Genomic DNA, 17,500 nt, shown 5'->3' with positions numbered 1-17,500 from the left:
GGATTCAGACACAGTTTACGGACGGTGTCGACGGTTTCGTTCACCTTCAGAGTCGCTGCAGAAAGAACAAACAGCAAACGACACAATGTGGAACTTCAAAGACATTTTTACTAGAATTTATGATATTTTCAGCCATCGCTAAGTTGACACAAAGTTGATTAAGCCTATTATCAGCTCCACAAAAACTCTCTGTATTTCTCAGTATGGCAGCGTTTACAAACTGGTGTGATATAATTGATGTCATTGATATCAGTGGTGAAGTGTGTAGGGCGGTCGTCCACTGGGTTACAGGGTCGGTGGTTCGATCCCCCGTCTCCCCGCCACATGTCCAAGTGTCCCTGGGCAAAGAGACACTGAACCCCACATTGCTCCCGATGGTTCAGAGAGTGCCTTGCATGGCAGCTACTAACATCGGTGTATGAGTGTGTGTGTGAATGGGTGAATGTGGTAAGAAATGTAAAGCGCTTTGGGGCTGAGAAAATCGGCTAGAAAAGCGCTATATGGGGCGCCTTTAGCTCAGTCGGTAGGGCGCCCCCCCCCCCCCCCCCCCCCCCATGGGCCTCGGCCAGCAGCGGACCCGGATTCGATTCCAGCCCGCGGTCGTTCTCTGCATGTCACTCCCCTCTCTGCCCCATTTCACCTCTGTCTCTACACTATCAATAAAGCATAAAAATGCCAAAAAATATATATATATAAAAAAAAAGCGCTATATAAGTCAAGTCCATTTATCATTTACCATATTAATTATGTACGTACCGTTGATAACCAGCATAGGGCCCATACACTCTCACACTCACACACACACACACACACACACACACACACACACACACACACACACACACACACACACACACACACACACACACACACACACACACACACACACACACACACACACACACACACACACACACACACACACACACACACACACACACACACACACACACACACACACACACACACACACACACACACACACACACACACCGTACCGTTGATAACCAGCATAGGGCCCATAGACACACACACCACCATAGCCAGACTGTTCTCACAGAGCGGGTGTGTGTAGTGCAGTCTGTACAGGCCAGAAGCTGATCTCCAGTCAACAGGCATCTCCTTCACATCACAGTCCTGGACACACAGACAGACAGACAGACAGACAGACAGACAGACAGACAGACAGACAGACAGACAGACAGACAGACAGACAGACAGAAACCAGTGTTAACATTTGGAATGTACATGGGTATTTTTTGTAAACAGGTTTTTTCCTTTTTTGTCAAATGAATATTAGATAATAATAATAAAAGAGGTTGGGACTAACTCACAGACACAGGCACACACACACACAGACACACACACACACACACACACACACACACACACACACACACACACACACACACACACACACCCCGCCCCCCCCTCCCCACACACACACACACTCTCTAACCTGGACGGTGAATCCGGTCTCGATCATGAGCAGATGTCCCACCACCATCACGGCGTCAGTGGGGCTGGTGCAGTGAGCCGAGTGGAACAGCAGCTCCAGAGACAGAGGAGCCTTCCCCTCACCTGTCTCACTGCACAGCATCGGCTCCCAGCTGCAGTAAGACAGGCCTGGGGGGCTAGACGGGCTGCCATCCAAAGGGTCTGGGCTGCCTGCTGTATGGGGGGGTGGGAGGGAGGGGGGGGGGACATTTAGTCATTTACAATTCATGCAAACAATTACATTTTTTTTTTTTAAATGGAACCAAAAAGTGATACAAGACATCCTAGAGAAACCACAAGAACCTGTATTAAAGGTTAACACACACACACACACACACACACACACACACACACACACACACACACACACACACACACACACACACACACACACACACACACACACACACACACACACACACACACACACACACACACACACACACACACACACACACACACACACACACACACACACACACACACACACACACACACACACACACACTGTATTGAAAAGTTAAGTTAAAGGTGAAGTAAGCGGTTTATTTATGTTAATATAAGTGTTAAATCGCTCTTTATTCATACAGTGATCACTTATACAGTAGTGTGCGTGTTTCATAAAGCCGATCTCTCAGTCAGCTGCTCTGCATGTAATCGGCAAATAAACTTTTCGGGGATCCCACTACTGATAACCAATCAGAAGAGAGAACGCTACAAACCGACACTCGTCTCACTCATATATACTATATACACTCCATGGTCTCACTGCCGGTGCACGCCAGAGCGACAGATGGGTGAATGTTTATGCGCCTACAATGGCGGAGCAGGTAAAAATCCTTCCCAATGTCTGTTTTGATGGTTTTTATCATGTTTTATCACACTTATGGATCCGAGATGATGCTAGATAACTCGCTGCTTGAAGACCGCAGTGCATTAATGTGGTGACGTAGGGACGAGCGAGGGGACTGCTAACTGCAGTAACTGACAGGAGGTTAGCTAAAAGAACCATTCCGCTCTCAGCACATTTAACGTATCTTTTTTTTTAAAGATTATTTTTTGGCATTTTCAAGCTTTATTAGACAGCACAGAGTTGAAATGGGGAGACAGAGAGAGAGAGAGAGACAGAGAGAGAGAGAGAGAGAGAGAGAGAGAGAGAGAGAGAGAGAGAGAGGGGGGGGGATGACCTGCAGTAAAGGCCCACGGGTCGGATTTGAACCCGCAACCACTGCAACGAAGGCCGGAGCCAATACGGTACGCGCTCTATCCACTACACCACCGGAGCGCCCTGACATTTAACATAACTGAGTGATGGATATTGTTGCCAGCCTCACCAGTGTCCATTTGGTCTGGACTTCTAGCTCCAGGGCTCAAGCTGCTGCTGCTGCTACAGGGCTGGTCATCACTGGCAGGCTGAAATAACAGACACAGTAAATAGTTTATTACCAAGAACGACTACTTATACAAGGAAATTAAAATTGTGCATTGTAGGGTGCATGTGGTGTAGTGGTTAGAGACCCTCTCCCCCTCCCCCTCCATAGAGTCTCAGTCCTCTTCACAGCAGACCCGGGTTAGAATCCAGCCCGGGTCGTTCTCTGCATGTCGTTCCCCTACCTGTCTGTCTGTCAGTCTGTCTGTCTGTCTGTCTGTCTGTCTGTCTGTCTGTCTGTCTGTCTGTCTGTCTGTCCTCTTCACAGCAGACCCGGGTTAGAATCCAGCCCGGGTCGTTCTCTGCATGTCGTTCCCCTCTCTGACACATTTCATTGGGCATTGTAGGGTTTCCAAATGCTTTAAACCACAACCAAATCGTGTTTGTTTGTGGATCTTGATCTCAAAGACATGTAGAAAAATTCACTACAGCCGCCGACCCATATAAATTAATGGGACAATACAGTTTCTTATCTTATGTAAGGCTGTTTACCTGGTGGGACCTTGTGCTTGACTGTTGGCTCTCTGTGCTGTATGTCGGTCTGTCAGTGGAGGAGAGATATTAAAAGACATGTCAGAAGCATTTTTTTTTAAAGGAAAAATTCAAGCATTCTTCCAGCAATTTCAAAATAAAAGTTCAACTTTTTCAAGAACTTTTTAAAGCTATTGAAAAAAACACCACACATGGATTTTCCAGAAGAAAATAACAATATACAAAAGCACTAGTGTACAGTGTCCTATTTGTCCTATATAGAAATTACAGCATTTTCACATTTTTCCAGCAATGTGTTTCAGATTTCAAACAGATTTCAAACCTTAAAAACAGAAGCCCTGCGTTCCAAATCGCATACTTCCCTACTATTTAGTACGCCAGAAAAAGATTTAGGATGTCCCAATACATGCACGTCAATTGTAGTATGCTGAAAATACCTAGATGCCCCACTAACTCCAATAGCATTGTGGAGTATTCGTCTTTATTCTTTATGACATTTCTGGACCTAATGAAAAAATGAATCTTCCTTATCTGATTTTTTTTCTCTCCTGTCTGTGGCCCTAAAACTCTTCTGTACTTTAGTATGTAGTGTAGTAAAAAGACTAAAACTCTTCTGTACTTTAGTATGTAGTCTATAAGACTAAAACTCTTCTGTACTTAAGTATGTAGTCTAGTAAAAAGACTAAAACTCTTCTGTACTTTAGTATGTAGTGTAGTAAAAAGACTAAAACTCTTCTGTACTTTAGTATGTAGTGTAGTAAAGAGACTAAAACTCTTCTGTACTTTAGTATGTAGTGTAGTAAAAAGACTAAAACTCTTCTGTACTTTAGTATGTAGTGTAGTAAAAAGACTAAAACTCTTCTGTACTTTAGTATGTAGTGTAGTAAAAAGACTAAAACTCTTCTGTACTTTAGTATGTAGTATAGTAAAAAGACTAAAACTCTTCTGTACTTTAGTATGTAGTGTAGTAAAGAGAAAGAGTATGTGATTTGGAACGCACAAGCGAAGATTTTCAAACTTTCTAGGCTCAGTACCACCAACCTCGTGGGAGAGATGTTAATGGAGTTGTTTGCGTTGGTATTGTTGTTGGGCACTTCTGCGTTGGGGTTTACAGCAGCTGGGTTGTTGTGTACGGCAGCAGCTACAGCGTTTACGGAAGCTGGGTTGATGTGTACGGCAGCATTAGCAGCCTCCTGGGGCAGAAGGACACAGATCAAATCCCCCGAGACGATTCCACAGGACGAGAGAGTCTGGCCCTCGTCTGAGAGAAGCTCTGAGCCGTTCAGAGACAAACTGAACAACGTGTTCACACTGTGAGGGAGAGACACAGAGACATGGTGGATGGATGGATGGATGGATGGATGGATGGATGGATGGATGGATGGATGGATGGATGGATAGATAGATAGATAGATAGATAGATGAACAGATAGACAGACAGGTGTATTTATACATGCAGAAATGATAGATAGATAGATAGATAGATAGATAGATAGATAGACAGACAGACAGACAGACAGACAGACAGACAGACAGACAGATAGGTAGATAGACAGACGGACAGATATTCTCCTGACCTGATTCCCTGTGTACTGAGCACTGTCTCTCTGACTCGTTCCGTTAACTCCGCGACTGTCGGTTGGTCTCCCGGTAACTCCACTCTGACCGTCGCACGGTGGAGCCGCACGCGAAGCTTCATGCTACAACACACACACACACACACACACACACACACACACACACACACACACACACACACACACACAAATCAATCAATCAACAATACTTTTAATATAGTTTAAACAACGTCCTTAGAAACCTGTTAAAGGAATACTTCACCCATACGGAACCGGCGTCCTATAATTATAAAATCACTATTATAATATAATGAATGAGGTTTTTCTTCCCTCAGTCTTCCCTTGGCCCAGCTGTCCTGTTAATCCTAACCCTACATTTTTACTAGTGTGATGTCACACATTAGTAAAATGTAGGGTTAGACAGTGAGACCATAAAACACTCTTTCTGCCTTTTCTCAGGCTAGGATGAACCGATTTCTAAAATGTTTGCACATTTATACTACATAGGATCTCAGAGTTCAATACACCTTCATATTTCCACCGTTGAAGTAGGTCTTTAACTTCACAGGATTGTACACATGCTTTCGGCCACATAACATAGCCTACCTGATATTACACCTATAATCTGTTTGAAATTAATCCTGTTTTGTCTTTTAAAACGATAAAAAAAAAATGGCTAACAGGTTTCGCTAAAATGTGTTATAAAATGAGTGGAGTTCGGTGGAAAAATGCACATTTCTAAAGCAGAACATTTTTGGTTGGAAAAAAATTATTTCTCTCTTTCTGGGTGAAAGTTTAGCTCATAATTACAAGTCTAACATCAACTAAATGATAAATAAATACGCATTTTTAATTTTATGACGAGTCATTGACCTCGTATTAGTGAGTGGAGCCATTAGCTTTGTTTTAGCGCTAAATACTAGCCTACTTTATTCGAATATTTCAATGTGAAATAACTTGAATTTACGTTAAAAAAGTGGACTGAAACGTTCACACAAGGCGAAAGCATTAACATAATACCTGTATATATAAAATTAGAGAGAAATACTAGAGAAATATAGCGTAATTTTGTCTGTTATTGGATAAAACAAAAAAATTAAAAAATTAAAAGTTTCGATTTCGTTTCACGTTGCTGAGTAACAGTGAAGCTAAGCTAAATGCTACAGTTACACAGGTTAGCTAGTTAGTGAGTTAACACGTTGATATAATGATTAAAAGGGCGTAAATATTCATTAAAACACTCACATGAAGACGATAAGAGATTAAATCCTGAAGGTTTAAGACATTTCTCTGGCTCAAACTGTCAACACACACACGGGGACACACACTCCGCCGCTACGTCACACAAACATCCGATACTCACACTGAGCGATTTCAGAATAAAAGTCGACTACTATTTATCTTTTTTTATTTAATTGTTTTTTGTATTAACACCTGCGCACAGGGGTTAACATATCCTAATTAATTATTTATTTAAAATATTTGAATTAGTTTAGTTTGTCCATTTAGTAGCTACATTACTTTAAATATTTGTTTGCTTTTTGTTTTGAAGGCCAGTCGCCACACTACACGTTGTAACCACTACGGCAAGCGATTAGTTCAGAAATTATCTAACACGCCGAATAACGAACAAAAAATTTAAATTTTAAATATTTATCACAGTATAAAATCTGGCTTGTATGAAAAAATAGCCACAACTTTAAAAAAATCTGTTACATTACTTTTTTTTTTTTTTAATGCGTCATGCCGAATTTACCAACCGCGTTTTTTTTTGCTGTCAAACTCCCCCTCGCGGCTTCCGTAGACCACTGACTGCCTGCCTGTGTCAGCCAGTGAAATAAACTAACCAAGCTAAACAGATTTTTTTCAAGTTTAGCGTCTATATTATTTATCGTATAAAATGGCGCGTAGCTACAACGATGAGCTACAATATCTGGAAAAGATTAGCAGCACTTGTTGGAGGATTAAGAAAGGGTTTGTGCCCAACATGCAGGTAAGAGTTGACAGGCGCTAACTAGCTAGCTTAGCATTTAACAACTACACACACGTTGGTTTTTATACAATCAAAGGCAAACTATGAACATATGACAATAGGAAAGTCAATATAGGGACAAGAGTGGCTTATTTTAGTATCTGTCTGTCTATCTATCTATCTATCTATCTATCTATCTATCTATCTATCTATCTATCTATCTATCTGTCTGTCTGTCTGTCTGTCTATCTATCTATCTATCTATCTATCTATCTATCTATCTATCTATCTATCTATCTATCTATCTATCTATCTATCTATCTATCTATCTATCTATCTATCTATCTATCTATCTGTCTGTCTGTCTGTCTGTCTGTCTGTCTGTCTGTCTGTCTGTCTAATATAATGAATATGAGTGGTATTGTTACTAGGTAAACAGCTCCCATGTGTCACAATTGCGCTGTTCACGTTTTTAAAGGGAGGGTCCCACTATAATAGGCATACCTGTGACCTCTTTGCCTTGCTGCAAAACACTCCAACAACCCTTCCACTATCGCATGTATCTGTTTATTTATTTATTGCATTTAGTGCAGCTGTATATGAAAATAATAATATTCATTTGTCGTCCAGGTTGAAGGAAACTTCTACGTGAACGAGTCTTTGGAGAAGCTGATGTTTGAGGAATTGAGGAACGCATGTAAAGGAGGAGGTACACTGATGATGTAGCCTTGTGTTTGTGTCTGTCTGTCTCTGTGTCTGTCTGTGTGTCTGTCTCTGTGTGTGTCTCTATCTGCCTGTCTGTCTCTGTTATGGCTACTCTTGTGTTCCAAAAAAGTGATGGTCAAAAACATTAGAGCAGTGCGTGAGGAGGAGGTCTAAGACTCACTAAATAAAAAGCACTCGCGGAGGGATAGTTTCAATCAAAAGTATAACGCGGGATGTTGGAGCCTATTTAGATAATATTATTCTTTTTGATTGCTTCTGATTGATTATGGTAAAATAATAATTATTTACACTATTTATTTATTATTGTTTTTCTGTAGCCACAGTCAGGGCCCTCCTCCTTGTCAGGTGACCCTCCTCCCGTGATTTGGGAGTGAGGACAGCTGGTGCTGGAAGTGATTTTCTTTTGTCTGTGGAAGGAGTGAGGAGTGATATAGTTTTTTGACCGCTAAATTACAGTTTATATTGTTTATCTGTTTGAAGTCAACCCGGAGATGAGATCGTTTTTGTTTCTGTAAATAAATCGTTATACTTTTGATTGAAACTATCCCTCCGCGAGTGCTTTTTATTTAGTGAGTCTTAGACCTCCTCCTCACGCACTGCTCTAATGTTTTTGACCATCACTTTTTTTGGAACACAAGAGTAGCCATAACAAGTCAAAAAACTTCACTGAAGACTCCAAGGAGAATGGAGAGTGAGAGTCGGTGGCGGAGAAACGGCGGATCCAAGCGACCCCCCGCCGACAGAAGAGGAAGCCGTGAGTAAAATCAGCTGATCGGCTTTATGAATGAATGCGCCGTTGCGTTACAAAGAAACAATTGAACACTGTGGGATGCAAAGTTGTGTACTGTGGATGTGGACTGCAATAATACGGGGATGTCGGAAGGATGTTTAAGGATAAACTAAACGGAAATTAAAGAGATTTGTGATGATGTCTGATGCACCTGAGACCGCAGCTGTGTCTGAGGAGTTGATATCGCGCTTAATTGCTTCGCGCAGAGGCAGATTGGGAGCGTGTACGAGGAAAATAAATGAAATAAAGGCTTTGATGACTGATGTTGGAAATGTTGATAAAGTCAATGACACATTTGAAGCGTTTAAAGGAGCTGTGGATGAATTTGTAAATACTCATAAATCTGTGCAAGAACTCTTGTCGGTGGATGAAAAGGAAACTGACTATTGTGACTGGTATGAACCCAGAATGATGAACCTGAATTATTTCGCAAGAGAGGTTGATTTATGGAAAAGAGAAATTGCACAGTCAAGAGTTGGACCACTGGACAGCATATCAAATGTGTCACGCAAATCAAAGTCTTCGTCTTCCATTTCCTCAGTCTCCTCAGAGTTAAAAAGGGCAAAGGCGGATCAGGCTGCTGCAATGGCACGAGCTGCTGCACTGAAAGAAAAGCTCGCTTTGCAACTGGAGGAAACAAAACTGAAATCAAAGATGGAGCAAATGGAGTTGGATGCAGACCTCGCAGCATCGGCTGCTAAAATAAAAATCCTTCAAAGTGACGAGGTGGAGCAGGAGCCACTGGGTGATGGCATGAATGAGTATTATGGCTCTCACCATGATGAACTAGAAACAAGGGAGAGCAATGTGGAATTCATGCGATTAGGTGCCATACCCAAAACTCCACTTCACCAAACCATCTTAAGCCATCCCAGACCTCCCCCTATGAGTTTCCCAAGACCTCCCCCTATGAGACACAACAGAGAACTGACAGGAGAGTCAGATTCCAGCACCTTGTGGATTTTGTGGAAAAACATGCTAAGATGCTTTTGGATCCATTGTTTGGTGACATTCAAGACCAAATCACAATGAAAGGATCTATCCCAAGGGGCAAACATGAACTAAAACCAATAAGAGGCAAAAACAGCAGCTTCGCTACTTCAGTAGCAGTGAATACAGAGAAAGCAGGATGCACTGTAAAGCAATCAGCTGTTGCACAAACACCTCCTCAAACCACACCCAGTCCTATCGTCCCTTCCTGTGGATTCTGCCATGGGAAACATGCTCTGATTGACTGCTCACGATTCAAAACACAGTCACATGACAACAAGGTTGAATTCTTAAGAAGCCATGGACATTGCTTTGGTTGCCTACTAAAAGGTCATATAAGCAAAAATTGTAAGAGAAGATTAATGTGTCAAGTGTGTCAAATGAAACATCCTACTGTACTCCATATTTATAATGCAAGAGGCCCCAAACAGGAAAATCGAACAAAGGCCACTGCCGAGGCAGAAGAAACCCCTATAAGCAGCGCTCTTGTTTCAGCAGGTGATGCAACTGGGGCCGGGAGGGACTGCGCACTTGCGATTCTTCCAGTCAGAGTTAAGGTGGCAAATGGGAGCAGGTACATTCAGACCTATGCTTTCCTCGATCCCGGCAGCACGGCAACGTTTTGCACAGAAAACCTAATGAACCAGCTAAATGTAAAAGGACGCAAAACAGAGATACTTTTGCGAACAATGGGACAGGAGAAGCCTGCAGGGACCTATGAGGTCAGAGGACTGGAGGTGGGGAACTTGGAGGGCTGCACATATCTGGACCTGCCGAAAGTTTACACACAAGGCAAAATCCCTGTCTCAAAAGAGAACATAATCACTCAAGCTGATTTGAAGAGATGGCCCTATCTCAATGGTATCCAGTTAAAGGAAATTGAGGCAGACATTGAACTCCTCATTGGAACTGATGTTCCTCGAGCAATGGAGCCGTGGAACATAATAAACAGTCATGAAAACGGACCATATGCAGTCCAGACCTTACTGGGATGGGTGGTAACTGGACCACTCAGTGTTGATAGTGCTGCAGAATATGCTGGGCCCATTGCTGTGTCAAGTAACAGAATCTCTGTTGTTGAGTTGAAGGATCTACTCGTCAGACAATATAACCAGGATTTCTCTGAGAACATGTACGATGAGAAAAATGAGATGTCAGTTGAGGATAAACGTTTTATGGAGATTGCTTCCAGCTCAGCATTTCTTAAAGATGGCCACTATCATCTACCACTGCCCTTCCGGGATAAAGCCAAGGTCATGCCTGATAACTATCACACGGTAAAGGAACGCACACTGCACCTTATGAAAAAATTCAAGAAGAATAAGATGTATGCTGAAGAATACACCTCTTTTATGGAGGACATTCTCAAAAAAGGTTATGCAGAAAAGGTTCCACCTCAGCAGCTTCACAGAGAGGATGGACGGTTGTGGTACATCCCACATCACGGTGTCTACCACAAACGAAAACTCAAACTGAGGGTGGTGTTTGACTGTACATCCTCATTTCAGGGAAAATCTCTGAACAAGGAGCTCCTCCAAGGTCCAGACTTAACAAACACCCTCATTGGAGTGCTATTGAGATTTCGCCAAGAACAAATAGCAGTTATGGCAGACATTGAGGCGATGTTTTATCAAGTACATGTTGATGAAAAGGACAGAGACTTCCTGAGGTTTTTGTGGTGGCCAGAGGGTGATATCAGCAAACCACTTGGTGTTTACAGGATGAAAGTTCACCTCTTTGGCGCTGTATCATCCCCGAGCATTGCTAATTTTGCCCTGCGTCAAACTGCTGATGACAACCAGAAGCATTACTCTGATGAAGTTATGAAAACAATCAAAACTAACTTTTATGTGGATGATTGCCTCCGATCTGTGGCAACAGCTGACCAAGCCATAAAGCTCGTCAAAGATCTCACTGAAGCCTGCAGTCAAGGAGGCTTCACCCTGACAAAATGGGTCAGCAATAACTGTGAGGTGTTGGCAAGCATTCCTGTGCATCACAGAGCAAAAGCAGTCAAGGAACTGGACCTCGATAAAGAAAAGCTGAAAGAACAAATCACAGTTGAACCGGCACTTGGAATCCACTGGAACATGCACAGTGACACCTTCAGCTTTAAAGTAACTGTAAACAGCCGGCCTGCAACCAGAAGAGGGATACTCTCAACAGTAAGTTCAGTTTATGACCCATTAGGTTTTCTCTCACCTTTCATCCTGAAAGCCAAACAACTACTCCAAGAACTCTGCAAATCCAGATATGGATGGGATCAAGTTATTCCTCAGGAATTTGCAAGGCCCTGGCATAGATGGATGGAGGAGTTAAACCAATTACGGGAGTTTCAAGTAGCAAGATGTATAAAGCCTGACAACTTTGACCCAGTGGAGACTGCTGAGCTGCATCACTTCTGCGATGCAAGTGAGTCAGGTTATGGTACAGTAAGCTACCTTAGACTAACAAATCACCAAGGCATAATTCATACCTCCTTCATATTTGGAAAAGCCAGAGTCTCACCTCTCAAGCAGATCACCATCCCCAGGCTTGAACTCACTGCAGCGACACTGGCTGTAAAAGTGGATCGGATGCTGAGGAAGGAGCTGCACTTACCACTCACAGATTCAACTTTCTGGACAGATAGTACGTCTGTATTGAAATACATTCACAATCAAACCAAGAGATGTCATACATTTGTAGCCAACAGAGTTGCAGTGATCCAGGATCTCTCCCACACAAGCCAGTGGAGATACATAAGTTCAAAAGAAAATCCAGCTGACAGCGCCTCCCGAGGGTTGCATGTGGAATCCTTCTTAAGATCAAGATGGCTGAAAGGTCCTGAATACCTGAGCAGAGAGAGAAGGACATGGCCAAAGGTCACACAAGATCTAGGAGAGATATCAGCAAATGACCCAGAGGTGAGAAAGGTCGTTACAGTTAACAGTGTGGAAAAGGAGATCACAGTCAACAGTGTGAGGATTGAAAATCAACATCCCATATGCACATTAATCAAGTATCACTCATCATGGAACCGACTTCAGAAATCTGTGGCCTGGATATTAAAGGTGAAAAGAATACTTCAACTGCTAAGTCAGCTAAGAAAGAATCAGACACATGTGTCTTCAAAGACGAAGAAAGAAGTAAAAGACAAGCATGGAACACAAAACCTATCAGTGGAGGATATGCAAGAGGCAGAGAGAGCTATCATCTGCTTTGAACAAAGACGCTACTTCAGCCATGAATTCACTCACCTGGAAAATGGCAAAACCCTCAGTTCAAGAAGCACCATCTACAAGCTGGATCCGATTTTTGATAACGGCATCCTGAGAGTAGGAGGTAGAATAAACAAAAGTGCAATGCCAGTGCACCAGAAAAACCCAATTATTCTCCCTAAAGGGTCTCACACCTCTCACCTCATCCTACAACATATCCATCATCAAGTTGGACACTCAGGGAGAAGTCATATGCTTTCCAGGCTAAGGCAAAGGTTTTGGCTCCCTCATGCAAACACCTTAGCGAGGAAAATCATCAGAAACTGTGTATTTTGCAGACGCATGCAGGCACGACCTGGAGAACAGAAAATGGCAGATCTTCCTGCGGATCGATTGTATCCAGACTTACCACCTTTTAGTCACGTTGGCATTGACTACTTTGGTCCCATTGAAGTGAAGAGGGGACGAGCTCAAGTGAAACGTTGGGGGGTCATCTTCACCTGCCTGGTGAGTCGAGCTATCCACCTGGAGATGGCAAATTTCCTCACCACAGACTCATGCATAAACGCTATACGCAGATTCATCTGCAGAAGAGGATCAGTTGTAAGTATCAGGACTGACTGTGGGACAAATTTCATCGGGGCCCAAAGGGAACTGCAAGAAGCTCTGAAAGAGCTAAATCATCAGAAAATTCAAAACACCTGTCTGACAGAAGGAATAAAATGGATTTTTAACCCTCCTTTTGGAGCCCACTACGGCGGAGTCTGGGAGAGACTGATTAAACTAGTCAAAAAGATCCTCACATCTGTTCTAAAACAACAAACACTGGACGATGAAACTCTATCAACAGCGCTGTGTGAAGTAGAAGCCATCCTAAATGACCGACCAATAACTACAGTGTCAAGTGACCCCAATGATTTGGAACCGCTAACCCCAAACCATTTGCTTCAGCTGAAGGCGAAAACAACAATGCCACCAGGAGTTTTTGAAAAACATGATCAATATTCCAGAAAGAGATGGAGACAGACACAATATCTTGCAGATCTCTTCTGGAGACGTTGGACAAAAGAGTATCTTCCGCTCATGCAGGAAAGAAGCAAGTGGAACAGCATAAGAAGGAACTTGAGTCCTGGGGATCTGGTCGTCATCGTTGACAACACAGCACCAAGGAACTCATGGATGATGGGCCTTGTCATGAAGACATTTCCAGATGACAAGGGCTTCGTGAGAAGTGTTTTGGTCAAAACCAAAACCAGTTTGATTCAACGACCGATAGACAAGCTCTGTCTTCTAATGGAGGCAGCAGGATGAACGGAGGGAGGCCGTGATCTTCCAGCCTTCACTATGGACTGTTTCAAATACTTTGACATAATTATGAACTTTGACATGATTATGAACTTTGACATGATTATGAACTTTGATAGGACAGAAAGTCATCATTAAGTAACTAAATGAACTTTGAATTTGAAGAAGTATAATTAATTTCCATTACGTAATTATTCTATGGGCTCCTTTGAATTTTATTTGTGTAATTGTTTTGCTAAAGCCAACAATTAGGGGCCGGGATGTTGGAGCCTATTTAGATAATATTATTCTTTTTGATTGCTTCTGATTGATTATGGTAAAATAATAATTATTTACACTATTTATTTATTATTGTTTTTCTGTAGCCACAGTCAGGGCCCTCCTCCTTGTCAGGTGACCCTCCTCCCGTGATTTGGGAGTGAGGACAGCTGGTGCTGGAAGTGATTTTCTTTTGTCTGTGGAAGGAGTGAGGAGTGATATAGTTTTTTGACCGCTAAATTACAGTTTATATTGTTTATCTGTTTGAAGTCAACCCGGAGATGAGATCGTTTTTGTTTCTGTAAATAAATCGTTATACTTTTGATTGAAACTATCCCTCCGCGAGTGCTTTTTATTTAGTGAGTCTTAGACCTCCTCCTCACGCACTGCTCTAATGTTTTTGACCATCACTTTTTTTGGAACACAAGAGTAGCCATAACAGTCTCTGTATGTGTGTTCTTGTCTGTGTGTGTCTCTGTATGTGTGTCTCTGTCTGTCTGTCTGTCTGCCTGCCTGCCTGTCTGTCTGTCTGTCTGTCTGTCTCTGTCTGTCTGTCTGCCTGTCTGTCTGCCTGTCTGTCTTACACTTCAATTATTAAAGGACAGCTGCTAGCACCTTCTGGACACATTTAAACTCACAATAATGTACAATAATGATTTATTTATTTAATTATGTATTTAATAATAATAATAATAATAACATTTCATTTGTATTTTTTACTTCTAAGGATTTGGTGGATTCCTCCCGGCCATGAAACAAATCGGGAACGTTGCTGCGCTGCCAGGGATCATACATGTAAGTGTCTATCTATCTATCTATCTATCTATCTATCTATCTATCTATCTATCTATCTATCTATCTATCTATCTATCTATCTATCTATCTATCTATCTATCTATCTATCTATCTATCTATCTATCTATCTATCTATCTATCTATCTATCTATCTATCTATCTATCTATCTATCTATCTATCTATCTATCTATCTATCTATCTAACAAACAAACAAACATCTGCCCTCCTCAGAAATCCATCGGCCTGCCTGACTGTCACTCAGGTTACGGGTTTGCTATCGGGAACATGGCGGCCTTCGATATGGAGGATCCTAATGCTGTGGTGTCTCCAGGTAAAGATCCTGACCTATAAAAAAACAACAACGATGGTTGCGTTCCGAATCGCATACTTTCTACTATTTAGTATGGTAGAAAAAAGATTTAGGATGTCCCGATTCTTGTGGCCAGATTTAGGATGGTTAGAAGTCCCCGGATGTCCTACTTCATGCGGCCAAGATTGTTAGTGTTGAAAAGTGCATCCTATTTGGGCGATTCTGACCCACAATCCAGTGCGCACGTGAAGTGACGTAACATCGACGAAGCCTCCATATGAAAACAAACGGGGATGCGACGGATATAAAAGCAAGAGGCAAGATCAAGGCGCAATGTTATGATGAAATAAGAGTGTAAACAGGGTTGCCGCGGATCTTGAAAAGCATTAAAAGTCATTAAATTTAAGTTTCAATATTCAAGGCCTTAAATGTCTTAAAAAGTCTGGAATTATTGGGTGGGCGGCATTAAATTTACTCGGGGGCAGAATTAATGAGCTTGCCTTATTTGTTTCATTCTAGTTTTATAGTTTAATTGTTAGATTTCTATGTTTTTATTTTATCGGTGTTTATACAAAGATATCCGGCAAGTCCGACGCCTACGCTAGAGGCAGTACGGCCGTGTGAGGCTGAGTACCGCATTTAAAACGTAGAAGAAGAATGTGTGTTCCCTGCTTTCGAATTTGAAGTCGGCCGCGGTAGAGCAAAAAATGAGAGAACGACCCAGCGAAATGCATGCGCAGCTATTATAAATTCAGTGAGAGGTGGAGGGAGGACGACTGGCTGGCTTTTTTCACCCCGCGACCGCGACCACACACTGCCGCTGCTTGTAGGTGCGCAACCACCCGTCCGCTGATGATATAGGTAGGCTACTGTCGCAAATCACACAACACGTTGATTGTGTTTAGTGAACAATGTTTATGTGTCTATATTTATAAATAGCTGCTCATCAGACGTTCATTCAGCTCATGGAGTGAGACGCGGGTCTCTTTCTGTCACTTTCTTTCTCTCCACTCTGCACTCCCTTTCTGACAGCTATAAAAACTATTGCCGATCCTCCCATCAATCGCAGATAGTAGCCTACGTTTCCTTTGCCAATCGGTACAACTCGGTTTATTAACCTGAACGCCTGCAACAATACTGTATGAAGAAAAAATTACTTTGCGCAAATTACCGCAGGTCTCGTGAGCATGGATGTAAATCTACAGTGGGCCAACATACGATTTTGAAATGGCAAAAACCTCCCTTGACCTGTGGAACCAATTTTTAAATAGTTTCTGCCATAAGTTCTGAAAAATAAAGTTAATGGACTAAGTTTGTTATTTATTGAATAAGGAATTAAAATATGAAGAACATTCGGATTATTCTTCTCCCAAAAATATCCCATTTTTAATTTAGCCTAATTAAAATATTGTATGCTGCACCTAACACATATTTTCTAAATTTATTAAACTGTTCTTGTTACTCGATTAATCAGTAAATGTAAACCAATTGATACAGTTCTGTAATTGGTTGAAAAGGTGGTAATGATGGGTTTTCAGGTTGCCTTTACAGTGATCTCTTACACTGTGTGTGCAAATTTTTTAGGCAAGTTGTATTTTTGAGGATTAATTTTATTATTGAACAACTACAGTGCTCTCGGTCAATCCAAAATGTTAATGAACCTAAACCTGAATGTTTACGAAAGTAAAGGTGAGGTTTTGTCTTTCTTACGAGAATATATATATGTTTTGCTATTATTAGGTAACTATTAGTGTGCAGAATTATTCTGCAACTAAATAAAAAAACTAAAATTTTCCCATCTCACTTGTTTATTTTCATCTGTTACAGTGAGAATAATAAAACAACTCAACATTTACAAATAAAAATGTCCGACATGTCAAAAAAAAAAATCAGTGACCAATATAATATAGCCACCCTTCTTTTCAATAACTGTCACAAGCCTTCCATTCATGGAGTCTGTCAGTTTCTTGATCTGTTGACGATCAACTTTTTGTGCAGCAGCAACCACAGCCTCCCAGACACTGTTCCGAGAGGTGTACTGATTTCCTTCACTGTAAATATCCCGTTTAAGCAGGGCCCACAGGTTCTCAATAGGGTTTAGGTCAGGAGAGGAAGGGGGTCATGTCATTATTTTTTCATCCTTAAGGCCTTTACTGGC

The 17,500-nt window shown here is 41.8% G+C and overlaps 2 protein-coding genes across 2 annotated transcripts in view; one reads left to right on the top strand and one right to left on the bottom strand.

Moving 5' to 3' along the window:
• The window catches only part of fbxo7 (F-box protein 7), an 11,085-nt gene extending 4,740 nt beyond the window's left edge, over positions 1 to 6,345 (bottom strand). The window contains exons 1-8 of the mRNA XM_080054530.1: positions 6,241 to 6,345; positions 4,996 to 5,118; positions 4,460 to 4,729; positions 3,419 to 3,467; positions 2,832 to 2,910; positions 1,460 to 1,671; positions 999 to 1,137; positions 1 to 55 (exon numbers count right to left, since the gene is read on the bottom strand). The exon at positions 1 to 55 is cut by the window's left edge and continues 29 nt beyond it. Coding sequence (XP_079910656.1) covers positions 1 to 55; positions 999 to 1,137; positions 1,460 to 1,671; positions 2,832 to 2,910; positions 3,419 to 3,467; positions 4,460 to 4,729; positions 4,996 to 5,117 — 926 coding nt within the window. The 5' untranslated portion in view covers position 5,118; positions 6,241 to 6,345. The remainder of the gene's footprint in view (positions 56 to 998; positions 1,138 to 1,459; positions 1,672 to 2,831; positions 2,911 to 3,418; positions 3,468 to 4,459; positions 4,730 to 4,995; positions 5,119 to 6,240) is intronic.
• A 465-nt stretch (positions 6,346 to 6,810) lies between these two features.
• The window catches only part of rtcb (RNA 2',3'-cyclic phosphate and 5'-OH ligase), a 22,165-nt gene continuing 11,475 nt past the window's right edge, over positions 6,811 to 17,500 (top strand). Inside the window, exons 1-4 of the mRNA XM_080054529.1 lie at positions 6,811 to 6,988; positions 7,598 to 7,676; positions 14,964 to 15,031; positions 15,264 to 15,363. Coding sequence (XP_079910655.1) covers positions 6,896 to 6,988; positions 7,598 to 7,676; positions 14,964 to 15,031; positions 15,264 to 15,363 — 340 coding nt within the window. The 5' untranslated portion in view covers positions 6,811 to 6,895. The remainder of the gene's footprint in view (positions 6,989 to 7,597; positions 7,677 to 14,963; positions 15,032 to 15,263; positions 15,364 to 17,500) is intronic.

The sequence above is a fragment of the Ammodytes marinus genome (genome assembly GCF_949987685.1).
Source record: "Ammodytes marinus genome assembly, contig: scaffold_334, whole genome shotgun sequence".
Classification (NCBI taxonomy): domain Eukaryota; kingdom Metazoa; phylum Chordata; class Actinopteri; order Uranoscopiformes; family Ammodytidae; genus Ammodytes; species Ammodytes marinus.
This window is presented reverse-complemented; position numbering and strand designations above follow the sequence as displayed.